Here is an 11,183-nt window from a genome sequence, read left to right as displayed (position 1 = left end):
TTCAAGTTACCTTCAAGCTACTTGTTTTTGGGATGTCCACGCTGTTGAATACCATTGCACCTACGTTTGTGTGTAAGTCATAATGATGACTCTTCAGGCTAAGTTTAGAACTCATGTGCTTGACGCTTAAAGGGCTGTGTTGGAAGCCTACCAGGTCTTGCGAAGCAGTGCTCGTTTTTGGACGTTGGTAAATACAGTTGGTACAAATCATTACTATAGAATAGTGGTCTCCCAAGGTAGGAAGAGTAGGGTTAAGTACACTCTTGAAAATTAGAACATTTTAGTCTGTTACCTCTATGACCAGCCTTTAAATCCATGCAAAATGAAAATGTCATCCCACCTGCATATGTACCAATTCTGACACCACTCATTCCGAAATAAATCAGCTGGATGTTCATACAGGGTGCTCTCCCTCTAAGGCGTGCTGCAGACAGAACCCCCTAGGAAGGGTTCTTGGACGCTTGTTTGGTGGGTGTACAGCCTGTGAACAACATTGTTGAAGCCTCTTGCTTTGGGCCTGGCAGACAGGCCCAATATTCATATAGCAAAATAAGCTTTGGCCACAGCTTCAAAATGTGGCATGAAATGTAGTATCCTGGCCTCTCATTATTATCATTCTCTTGTGATTTTTGTTTTGTTTTAAAAAAACCTTGGTTGGTTATCAAACAATAATCTACTACCTGATATGGCACAGTGGACAGGATATTTTCAAGCTACCCCGTTTTCTCATCGAACCAAATGTGTGTGATATAATATTGGTACCCATCTTTTTAATCGGTGAACAACCTAAGATGCAAAAAAGATTAAGTAGCTTGTGCAAGAACAGCAGCTAATAAATCGTAGGACTAAGAGTCAAATTCAGGTCTTATTTACTTAAAAAGCTACATATTTTTTTCTTTGTGTTACACATACAGCCTTGCAAATTGAGTTGTTCTTATTGATTCCATGGCCATAGGACCTAACCTGAACAGATGAGTCACTCCATCAAACTCTGTGCTTAAGCTTCACAGCAGACACATAGCAGGTCTGGGGCTTCATCTCTCTTGGTTGTTCTACCCCCCGCCTCCACCTTACCTCACCCACGTATGCAATTCCCACCCTGGTTCTAGTTAAAGAAGACCGCTGCTGACATACATCTCCTGACCTACTTCCTAATTTGATGTAAGCCAGTCCAAAATATATATCAGTCACAATACCTAATGAGTACCCAGTGTCTTCTATGCATTTTGCCCCATGTGAAGACTACAAGAGAGACTCAGAGAGAAACCCATCCTTGAGGAAATTGAAAACGTTAACAATACCACAGAGGAAGTCAAATGCGCGAGCTCAGCCAACACGAGAGAGCTGTTTGTTCGCGGTGCCAAGCGAGGGTCACACATGAGTTTGAAGCAGATATCGACACGGGCTGGAAGTGGTCAGGAAATGAAAAGCACCGAGGTGGGCTTTGAAGGACGGAGAATGGAGAAAACTGAAGAGAGAGAGGAAACAGATGTGTTCCAGGCTCGGGGAGTGTGGCAGCGAGCTTCAAATTATAGGTGGAGGAATAAAGCCCCCCACCCCACCCCACCCTCCTGATTTCTGTTCCCAAGCTTTGTCCAATCCCCAGTGACCGTGCTCTTCCTCACCTCTGCGCTTCATTCTCGGCACTCCTAAGAAACCTTCTTCCGGCATTCTTCCCCTTCCCTCTCTGCATTGTGACTATTGTGGCATGTCAGATCCTTCACAAATGTAGAGTGGAGGGCAGTTCATCAAAATGTTGCAGGGGGTTGTTGCAAACTCTATACTTTGTGTGTCTCTCCTCTTGCCCTGAAGATTCTGGAAGGGGGCTGGGGCAGTGGAATGTTGTGCGCCGAACAGTAAGCACCCTATTTCTCTGTGACTCTACTGGTGCACGGGGGCTGGCACCTAATGGCTGGGTGAGCAGATGAATGAATGCCCACTTAACAATAATTTGGTCTAAAGCCACAGTCCGCTCCCTGGAGAGGATTCCATGGGGAAAATGCCCTGACGTTTCTGAAGCACGTTCTAGTGGACTAATCACTTTCCCTCCCGTTTTAACGTGTAAGAGTCTTATGGAGGACGTGGGAGGCGCTTGTGAAGCGGTCTGCTCAAAAGTCTGTGTTTACAGTAAGTGCAAGCTTTTCCCACTGTATTTCTGCCAGTGTCAAATGAGGCCATTTGAAGTCGCCTTTTTCTACAGGAACCAGATTGGAATCACCTGGGAACTTGTTGAAACTGCAAACCCTCAGGTCCCATCTGGGACCCATTGAATTCGTAACTCTGGTACTGAGGCCCTGGGAGTTTTATTTGGTTTGTAAAAGCCTTTCAGGTGGTTCTGATGTGACACTCGAGTTTGGCCACCCCTGGTCTAGCCTATCTGCAACTGACTCGTGTTGCTAAGTTCTCAGCCTCATGTGGCGGGGAAATAGGAGCCCTTCCTCAGGTTTTGCTGGGCAGGGACAATTCTCCAGGGGATGAAAATACGTGGAACGGAGGGTGAACAAGTCCCAGGAGCCCTGGACAGAAAACACACTCCAACAGCCCTAAAGAGTAGGATTTGCACACCAGCCTAGAGAGAGATTTGTAAACTCGCAGTATGCAGTAGGCATTCACATTGGGAAAGCACCGCCACTCCGGGATGTCCTTGCGGGGGGGGGGGGCGACGCAGCTGCCAGAAAACCTGGGACCAGGGCTCATCCTTCACTCCCTCGGGAAGCCGTCTCCTCCGGTTCGCCCTGACCCACGGCGAAATGCTCTCATAACCAATCAGAGGCCCTGGAAAGGGAAACTACAAGTCCCAGCATGCCCCACGCCGCCCAATCGGGGTCCACAGGCCGCGCCCCAGAGGTCCTGGCGGACAGGTGGTAGCTAGGCCCGCGCGACGCGGCACTCCGAGAGTCTCGCGCAGGGGGCGGTGGGCCCTCTTCCGGGTGCCCCATGGCCCTGGCTGCGGTGGCGGCGCTACTGGCCGCACTGGGCGGGGCCCTGTGGCTGGCAACCCGGCGGTTCGTGGGCGCCAGCGTCCGGCGGCTGCACGGAGGCGGGGACGCCGGCCTCATGCAAGGGAAGACGGTGCTGATCACGGGCGCCAACAGCGGCCTGGGCCGCGCCACGGCTGCGGAGCTGCTGCGCCTGGGGGCGCGGGTGATCATGGGCTGCCGGGACCGCGCTAGGGCCGAGGAGGCGGCGGGTGAGCTCCGCCGCGACCTCTGCCCGGCCGGGGGCCCGGACGCCGGCGGGGTCGGCGAGCTCGTCGTCCGGGAGCTGGACCTCGCCTCGCTGCGCTCCGTGCGCGCCTTCTGTCAGGAGATGCTCCAGGTGCGGGCTCGGGAGCCCGCTGGAGACCCCGCTGGGCCTCGGCGGCGGGCCGGGCGGGGCCGGCGGGCGAGGGGCTGAGCCCGCAGGCGTCCGCCCCGAAGGGAGGGAGTGCATTTTTGGGAATGACTGAGGTTAAGAGTAGGAGCAGTCACGTGATTTGGAAGCGTCTTGGGAGTTGCAGGCTGGAAAAAGTGATTGGGCAGTCTTCTGTCTTCCAAGGATATTGAGAGAAAAAAAGGCCCAAGAGGAAAATAAGCCTTTGTCCGAACATTGCCTTCCGTTATGTGAGGACGGCCCAGGAGATCAGCCAGGTCTCTGGATCACCTTCCCCGTGTCCAAAGTGAATTTGCACCGGACCCTCTCTTTTCAGAGAGCCCAGAGCACTTGGGGGAAGTTGCTAGCCAAGGACATTGGAACAGCCTTTTTCCCCCTTGCTGGGATAGGAAGTTTAGCTCTCTGCCACCAGGGGACTCATTAGCACCATCCTTAGCCACACTCTGGCCTGGTTTCCAAATAAACTGGAGCTCGGAATCCCAGGAGCCACGTGCTCTAAATAAAGACAGAACTAAATAAATATGTAGTACCTAGCATCAATGAAAGGTTTTCTCTGCTCTAGCTGTTCCAAGCATTTCAGATATTTTATTTTTTTTTTCAATGGAACGAAGGTGTCCTTGGCTCGTGTCGTGGAATGCTCACAGTGGGCATTGTTAGCCGCATTTTACATAAGGCAAGGAAGGCATGGGCAGGCTAAGTTGATTGCTCAGGATCTGTCTCCAGAGCCCTTGCTTTTAACTCCTCTACACCTGCTGTCGGCCAATGAGGTGGAGGATTTCTTTTCAGATGGTAAATAGGCCACTGAGGGGTGTCCTTCCGCTGAAATCGAGGTGGGTTTGCTGCAGCCGGCATTCAGACGAGTGAGGTTTAGTTAGCTGGCGTCGGAAAGATGCCTGTATGAAATGGGGAGTCTTGATTCCAAAGCAGAGGTTCCTAAACTTGCTAATTTTTTTCGTGATGCCCTCAGACCAAGAGAAATATCTACCAGTTTATTTATATTAAGTAATTAGGTTAAATAGCCTAATAAGTATTGATGTTATAACAACTTAGTAGCTGTTTAAAAAAATAAGAGCACCTAATGAAAGCAAAAAAGAGGTTTATTTCATTCCTCAGTAGCCATAGTTAATGTAAGAAACGTGTACCTGTCAGTTCTGACTTTGGAATCCGATGGGACGCTGCCACCCTCAGTTTCTTGTTCTGCATTGATTTTTAACATTATACGTGCACTTCACCACAGCAGTTGCTAAAAACAACTTTATAAAGATGTGACATTACCAAGGAGAAGTTAGCACAATATGTTGTTAAAAGCTGTGAACCACCTGGAACTCGTAGTTTTTGAGATGTTGAGTGGTGTATCCCTTTGTTTCCCTTGAAAACTGAAAATATTCCATAGCACCCTGGGAGTTCCTTGTGACTCTCTAGGGCACCTTGGTGCACAGTGTGAGCTATTGCAGATTTAGAGTTGTGTTTTTTTTATTCGGGGGGGGGGGATTTTTATGCCTACTCCATTATTAGGTAAAACAGTTTAAAAATAATACTCATAAGAGATGTTGGAAACATTAAAAGTGGGTCTTCCTATTTTTCATTAAAAGGTAGATGCGGCTAGATATACTTCTCATTTTTGATAGATGTATTTTATGACTTGGGTCACTTAGGCCAGAACCAATTAATATTAGGAGATAAAGAGATAACTAATTTGTCCTTGTTTCTAAGTATTAAGTTCCTTCCTGGCTCTCAAGTTTGGTGACCATAACCAAAATTTTTTAAAAATGAAATGGAAATGTAAATTTCCCACAGGTTGGTATTCTTGGCATTTATGTCATTTATCTCCTAGAATTTAAAAAAAAATAGTAGATGATAAAGTCTTAAAATAACACAAGCCCAGCAAAGAATGATGGCTCAGAAATGATTAATACAGGAAACTCTTCCAAAGGATTACTGACAAAGAACACTCCTTTCTTTCCCCCACGGGTGAACTTTTGCCTTCTTTTTGAAGCTGACTGTTGGAAAAGCTGAAGGTGCTTAGAAGACAGAATGAGAAATAGTTAATCCTTTGACGGGTAGGCTTTGATACAGTTGTGAAATTTAACACATTTTTCTTTTCACTTGCACTTGGCAAAAGGGCCAGTGAAATTTGAAATTTGACCTCAAATTAATTTCATCGTGGATTCATCACTCTGTCTTTACACCTGGAACATGTTGTACATTTATTTTTCTCTGCCCATCAAAAGAGACAAGAGAGGAGCCAGAAAGGGGCTGGGGAAGACCAACCTATATGAATCATAGAATGAAAAGACTTCCCTTTAAGCACAATCTAAATTTTAGGACTTTAATCTGGAAAGATGTAGCAGGATCCGGTCAAAGGGGGAAGTACTGACTATACAGATCTTCTAAGTTGGGGACCCCTCAAAGCCTGAAAGAGGCAGATTTCATACAGGGAAGAAAAACTGTGACTTCTAGTCATAGTAGAGTTAAGACATTTGCTGGTCCTATCTCCTGTGAATCCCCTTGGCTGTTATTGTGAGCCTGAGTAGACTGATTACATTGTTTCTGATATTTTTATATCAGAAACACAATTTTTTAAAGTATTTCTTTGATTGATTCATGATGTCTCATGGCCTTAATTTGCAACCCAATCTATTGCTCGTCCCAATTTTAAGGGAGCAACTTAGGTTGCTCCATCCCCACAGGACCATTTTACCCTTAGAAAAAGTGCAAAAGAAAGCCATCCGGACTTGCCCCCGACGTTGGTACCGGTAGCTCTGGGAATACACAGCGCTGGTCTGTCTGCTGCCGCATTCTCGCTTTCTGGCTCACACTGATGCTCCAGCTGTGGTTTGAAAATCCCAGGTAGACAAACAAGCTGGCTTACTACTGAAGAGCCCAGGAGCTTGGGAACCCTGTGACAGTGGGCGAATCGCAGAACTTCAGTGCTGCTGTTTGCTTGGGAGCTGCTGACGGTAGATCAGAGAACACCTGGAAAGCACCAAGCCAGGCCCCGATTAAGCATCCAGGTCTTCTGCTTTCCTCTGTCCACTGAAAACTCATGGAGATGTTTTATAGAATTTTAGTAGTCTGTAAGAATTTTAAAAGATTTTTATTTTAAAATGAGGATACTTAGGGCCGGTGTTCATAATTTTGCTCTTCTCTTTTTGACCTTGAAAGGAAGAGCCTAGACTGGACGTCTTGATCAACAACGCGGGGATCTTCCAGTGCCCTTACACGAAGACCGAAGACGGGTTCGAGATGCAGTTTGCAGTGAACCATCTGGGTCACTTTCTGCTCACGAACCTTCTCCTTGGACTCCTTAAAAGTTCAGCTCCCAGCAGGATTGTGGTGGTTTCTTCCAAACTGTATAAATACGGAGACATCAACTTTGAAGACCTGAACAGTGAGCAAAGCTACAATAAAAGCTTCTGTTACAGTCGGAGCAAGCTGGCTAACATCCTCTTCACCAGGGAGCTGGCCCGCCGCTTGGAAGGCACGCAGGTCACCGTCAATGCCCTGCACCCCGGCATCGTGCGGACTAACCTCGGGAGGCACGTCCACATTCCACTGCTGGTCAGACCGCTCTTCAACTTGGTGTCTTGGGCTTTCTTCAAAACTCCAGAAGAAGGGGCCCAGACCTCGATTTATTTAGCCTCCTCACCTGAGGTAGAAGGCGTGTCGGGAAAGTACTTTGGGGATTGTAAAGAGGAGGAACTACTGCCTAAAGCCATGGACGAGTCTGTTGCCCGAAAACTCTGGGATGTCAGTGAAGTAATGGTTGGCATATTAAAGTAGGAACGGAAAGTGCGAGCCACTGGAAAAAAATGAATGTCACTTAAGCTGTAATCAGAAATAGTGGGGCTTGACCAGTTGATACTTGAAAATGTAACTTTGGTTTTACAATAGTACTGCTAAGGGGTACATTAGGGATAATTGGAAGTTATGAAAACAAATTTCAGAAAAGATGTATGAATATATGATGAATAATGAACAATATATTTTAAAAATTATAATTGAACAAGCATGGATTACAAATATTAAAAGAACTCACTTAACATAGATACTGTGAGAAGTTTTTGAGTTTCATGGCCAAAGTGTTAAATATTTTTGTTGCACTACTGGGTTTTGTGTGGAAATAAAGTGCCTGGTATATGTGTATAATTCTTGGAATAAATTTATTGATGCAAATTCTTAATTGTCTGTTTCTTTAGAAGCTTCACTGAAACTAGTCCTTCACCATCTCAGTGGCATCCCCTGGTTTTGACACCAGGTGTCTTCTCCCGTATCCTACTTGCTGCTTTAAGAGGTAATATTTCTAAAACCCAAGTCTGTGTCGCAGTGTTATTTACCTGCTCAAAAACCTGTGCTGGTTCCCAGTAACCCACAACAGTGAGTTTCCAGTTTTGTTTTGTTTTTAAGCTGTAGAATTCTTTAAAAAAAAAAAACTTAGATGCAGAAGCTGGATTCATAAACCAGGTCAGAGCAATGCGGCCAAGATGGAGAACCCCAGGATACTCCTGAAGTGTATAAACCATTTTTACTTCAAGTTCAAACTCTTTGAAATACATTTTAGATTCCCCATGAACTACACTCAGGGCTGTCCACTAGGACTTGACGATGACGGAAATAATTCCCCGCACTGTCCATCATGGGAGACTTGAGGCATGTGGTTACTGAGTACTTGAGAGATGACTGAGAACTGAATTTCTAATCTTAAATTTAAGGAGGCACATGCACCTAGCGAGTAACTAATGTCTTGGACAGCCCGTCTCTAGTGACTCCATTGCACATAATCCAGCCCGCAGTGCAGACTGGTCGAACACTCTCCTCTTGGCCTTTCCTTGCATTGTTCCTTCAGCCTCACACCGCCTTCTCCTCTTCGCTGGGAATACTGCGTACTCTGCACCGTGCCCTCAGCCGTGTTCCTGTCTCCCTGCAGGCTGCACCAGCTCTCTTCCTCCTCCATTTCCACTGATCTTGAGGCAGCTTTCGTAGAGGTTGGGTGCACTAATTATTTGCTCACAAATCCAATTAGACAATTGGAGTAGGAGTTTTCCAAGGAACGCTTTTATTATTAGTTTCCTTCCTTAAGAATCGAGGATAATACCTGACACAATAAACACTTGATAATGATGCTTGAGTAAAAAATAAGGCACCAACGCTGTACATCAAAGGAGAGTCTACATAGGAAAGTGGTAGGCATCTGTTACAGCATCAAAAATAATTATTTTAGTGATTCATCTTAACCGTGTGTCGATACTGGAAGAAGGAATGGTGACAGTAAAGGACACACTGAACCACACTGGATTTAGTGACCCCTGTGGTCAGGGGTCATCTCTGATTGGTCATTATTTTCAAGACATTTTATACAATCTGGTTACCAGTGTCAGCTCTCTTCGAGAACGGCGGAAACTTGGCAGATCATACAGAAGGTCTGTTTTCTGTTAGCACTTAGGTTGTGAATATGAGGAACACTTTGTGTGTGTATCATCACAGGTGTGTCTTTGCAGGTGTAGTGTGGATAGCCACCTCCTGTCCTTTGAAATGTATTTTTAAGAAATAATCCTACAAAGAGATCTGCTGAGCCTAGAAATCTGGGCAGGAAATACACCAGAATGCAACTTGGAAAAATGGGAGCTAATAAATCTGTCCTACACCTCGGCTTCATTAAAAAGGAGCCCCCCCTTTCTTTTCTTTTAATACCATCTTTTCTGGCTGCATTTTGATACCTGATGCTTTTCAGGGGGTTTGGGCCTTTTGTAAGAGTGGAGCCTTTCAGAGTTCTTGTTTGTGGCACCGTAATAAAATAGGATATATTAATTTATCATGATGGAAAACTAGAGACTCATCTGGAAACACCAACGATTAGGGTAAAATGAGCTGCCATTTGGAAGATGTCCTTCCCACCCAGTGTTTGATGGAATCGAGGACTAATAGCTATAGTATGACTGCTTAGATTCTGAGGATTATTTAAACTTGTGCTGTTCTCTTCTTTCTCCCTTCTGCTGACTGACTTTGTAATCGTTTCACTGGGCACAGGAATAAGTAAAAAGTTATTCTGTTACTTTGGTACTTCCTTTGACCTTAGGAAAATACTGTTAGAGGGAGGTGTGTAATGTGCCAGATAATGGGATAATTGTGTTGGAAACCCGTTTTCATGTTAGTTATGAGCTCCATCTTTTGAAATACTGATTTCCATTCCAAACAGTTTTTTTTTTTCTGAAAAGGGCTGAGATTGCTAGGTCTTCTGCATCAACTTTACTCAGAGTAAACTGTTTTACACAGTGAGATTCTAAATAGCATTTCATTGGAAAAGCAATTTCACTACTTAAACACACCACCATGTTGGCTGGGTTTGATGAACAGCTCCACTACTTAATTTTCCCGCTCCCCGTGACACTGGACAATTAATTACTTAACCTCTCTGAGCTTGTCCTCTCTGCTCTATCATTGACATTATGAGTGCCTCCTTCAGAGCATTGCTCAGTGAATGAATTGGTAAAGTATGTAAAGGGATGTCCAACCCGCAGCCAGCGGGCCACATGGGGCCCAGGGTGGCTATGAAGGCAGCCCAACACAAAATTGTAAATTTACTTAAAATAAGAGATGATTTTTGTTTGCATTAGTGTTTGTGTATTTAATGTGTGGCCCAAGACAACTCTTCTCCTTCCGGTGTGGCCCAGAGACACCAAAAGGTTGCACACCCCTGACCTGCAAAGCATGTAGCAAGTTGTCTGGCCCGTGTGGGTCCTCATCAGTTTCTCCTTCCCCCACGCACCTCATTATTACTATTAATAGGAGTAGTAGTTATTAATATTTATATTAGCACCTATGATCGAAACGAAAGTAAACCAAGAGCCAGCAAATTTTGCAAAAGGCCAGAGTGTAAACATTTAGAGTTATTAGGCCAAGTACAGTCTGTGTTACAAATTCTTTTTACGATCCTTTACACACGTAAAAACCAGCGTTAGCTCACGCAGGCCACACTGGCGTACTTATGCCAGTGAGGTGCTTACTTCTTTGTCTTGAAGACCCTGGGCATGGCAGCCGTTCTCACGTACACTGTCACTCCTGCTCCTGAGTACGGCTCCTGCTGTTCCCCCGACCATTGCTCATCCCGTCTACTTGCTGGAGTTAAATCTCCAGCTATAGAGTTTGGTGTGAGGAGTAGCAGTGATCTGCCTTGAACTCCCTCCCCCCTCCACAAACTTGCGGGGCCTGGCTAGAGATCTGAGAGAACCAATATTTGAATATTTAATTGATTCCAACTGTTCTAAGCAACACCGAAGAAAGAACACGTTACTAATCCCCCTTCGGGAGCTTGGCCCCCACAGGCTGCGTCAGATGTTTCACGAACCTCTGGGCAATGGGGAGTTAAATGAGCTACAGGGTAGCATGGTGGAAGGTAGGGTATTCCTAAGGGAAAGGGAGGTGGAAAGCTAAGTCTATGCAGGTGGAAGAATTTTCGCTAAGTTAGGTGTTGAATCAAAGCGCAGGAGAAGCGCTCAACCAACCATTATGTAACAGACTTGCTGTGACAACCTATTCTCCCTTTTTTTTTTTTTTTTTTTTGTAAAACATACTGGCGGAGGCCCATAGCATACGAGTGCTCTAGGCTCTCAGCATCCCCTCTAGTCCACCCCTGGCACTTCCGCTCCCACCTGGTCTGTTATATACATAGGAAGAGTGAGTTACGCACCATTCATTCGTCATTTCACAAATACACAGTGAGGTAAAAGTAGGTCTACCGTGGAGAGTGTGCAAAACAGTCTACTCGGGTGCTGTTGTTACTTATTGTATTATTTTCCATAGGAACAACTGTA

At 45.6% G+C, this 11,183-nt stretch overlaps 1 protein-coding gene across 1 annotated transcript; it reads left to right on the top strand.

The window, feature by feature from the left end:
* Positions 1-2,850: 2,850 nt before the first annotated feature.
* LOC114499591 (retinol dehydrogenase 14) lies at positions 2,851-7,555 on the top strand. The gene is made up of 2 exons (XM_028515899.2): positions 2,851-3,318; positions 6,538-7,555. The coding sequence occupies exons 1-2, from the start codon at positions 2,938-2,940 to the stop codon at positions 7,153-7,155; spliced, it is 999 nt and encodes a 332-aa protein (XP_028371700.1). The 5' UTR covers positions 2,851-2,937; the 3' UTR covers positions 7,156-7,555.
* The last annotated feature ends 3,628 nt before the right edge of the window (positions 7,556-11,183 follow it).

Source organism: Phyllostomus discolor, chromosome 6 (assembly GCF_004126475.2).
Source record: "Phyllostomus discolor isolate MPI-MPIP mPhyDis1 chromosome 6, mPhyDis1.pri.v3, whole genome shotgun sequence".
Lineage (NCBI taxonomy): Eukaryota > Metazoa > Chordata > Mammalia > Chiroptera > Phyllostomidae > Phyllostomus > Phyllostomus discolor.
The sequence above is the reverse complement of the archived record's forward strand: the minus strand, read 5'-3'. Positions and strand labels throughout refer to the sequence as shown.

Coding starts and splice junctions, on each gene's coding strand:
- LOC114499591 (XM_028515899.2), top strand. CDS start 2,938: ATGGCCCTGGCTGCGGTGGCGGCGCTACTGGCCGCACTGGGCGGGGCC. Junction 3,319..6,537: donor TCTGTCAGGAGATGCTCCAG/GTGCGGGCTCGG, acceptor TGACCTTGAAAG/GAAGAGCCTAGACTGGACGT.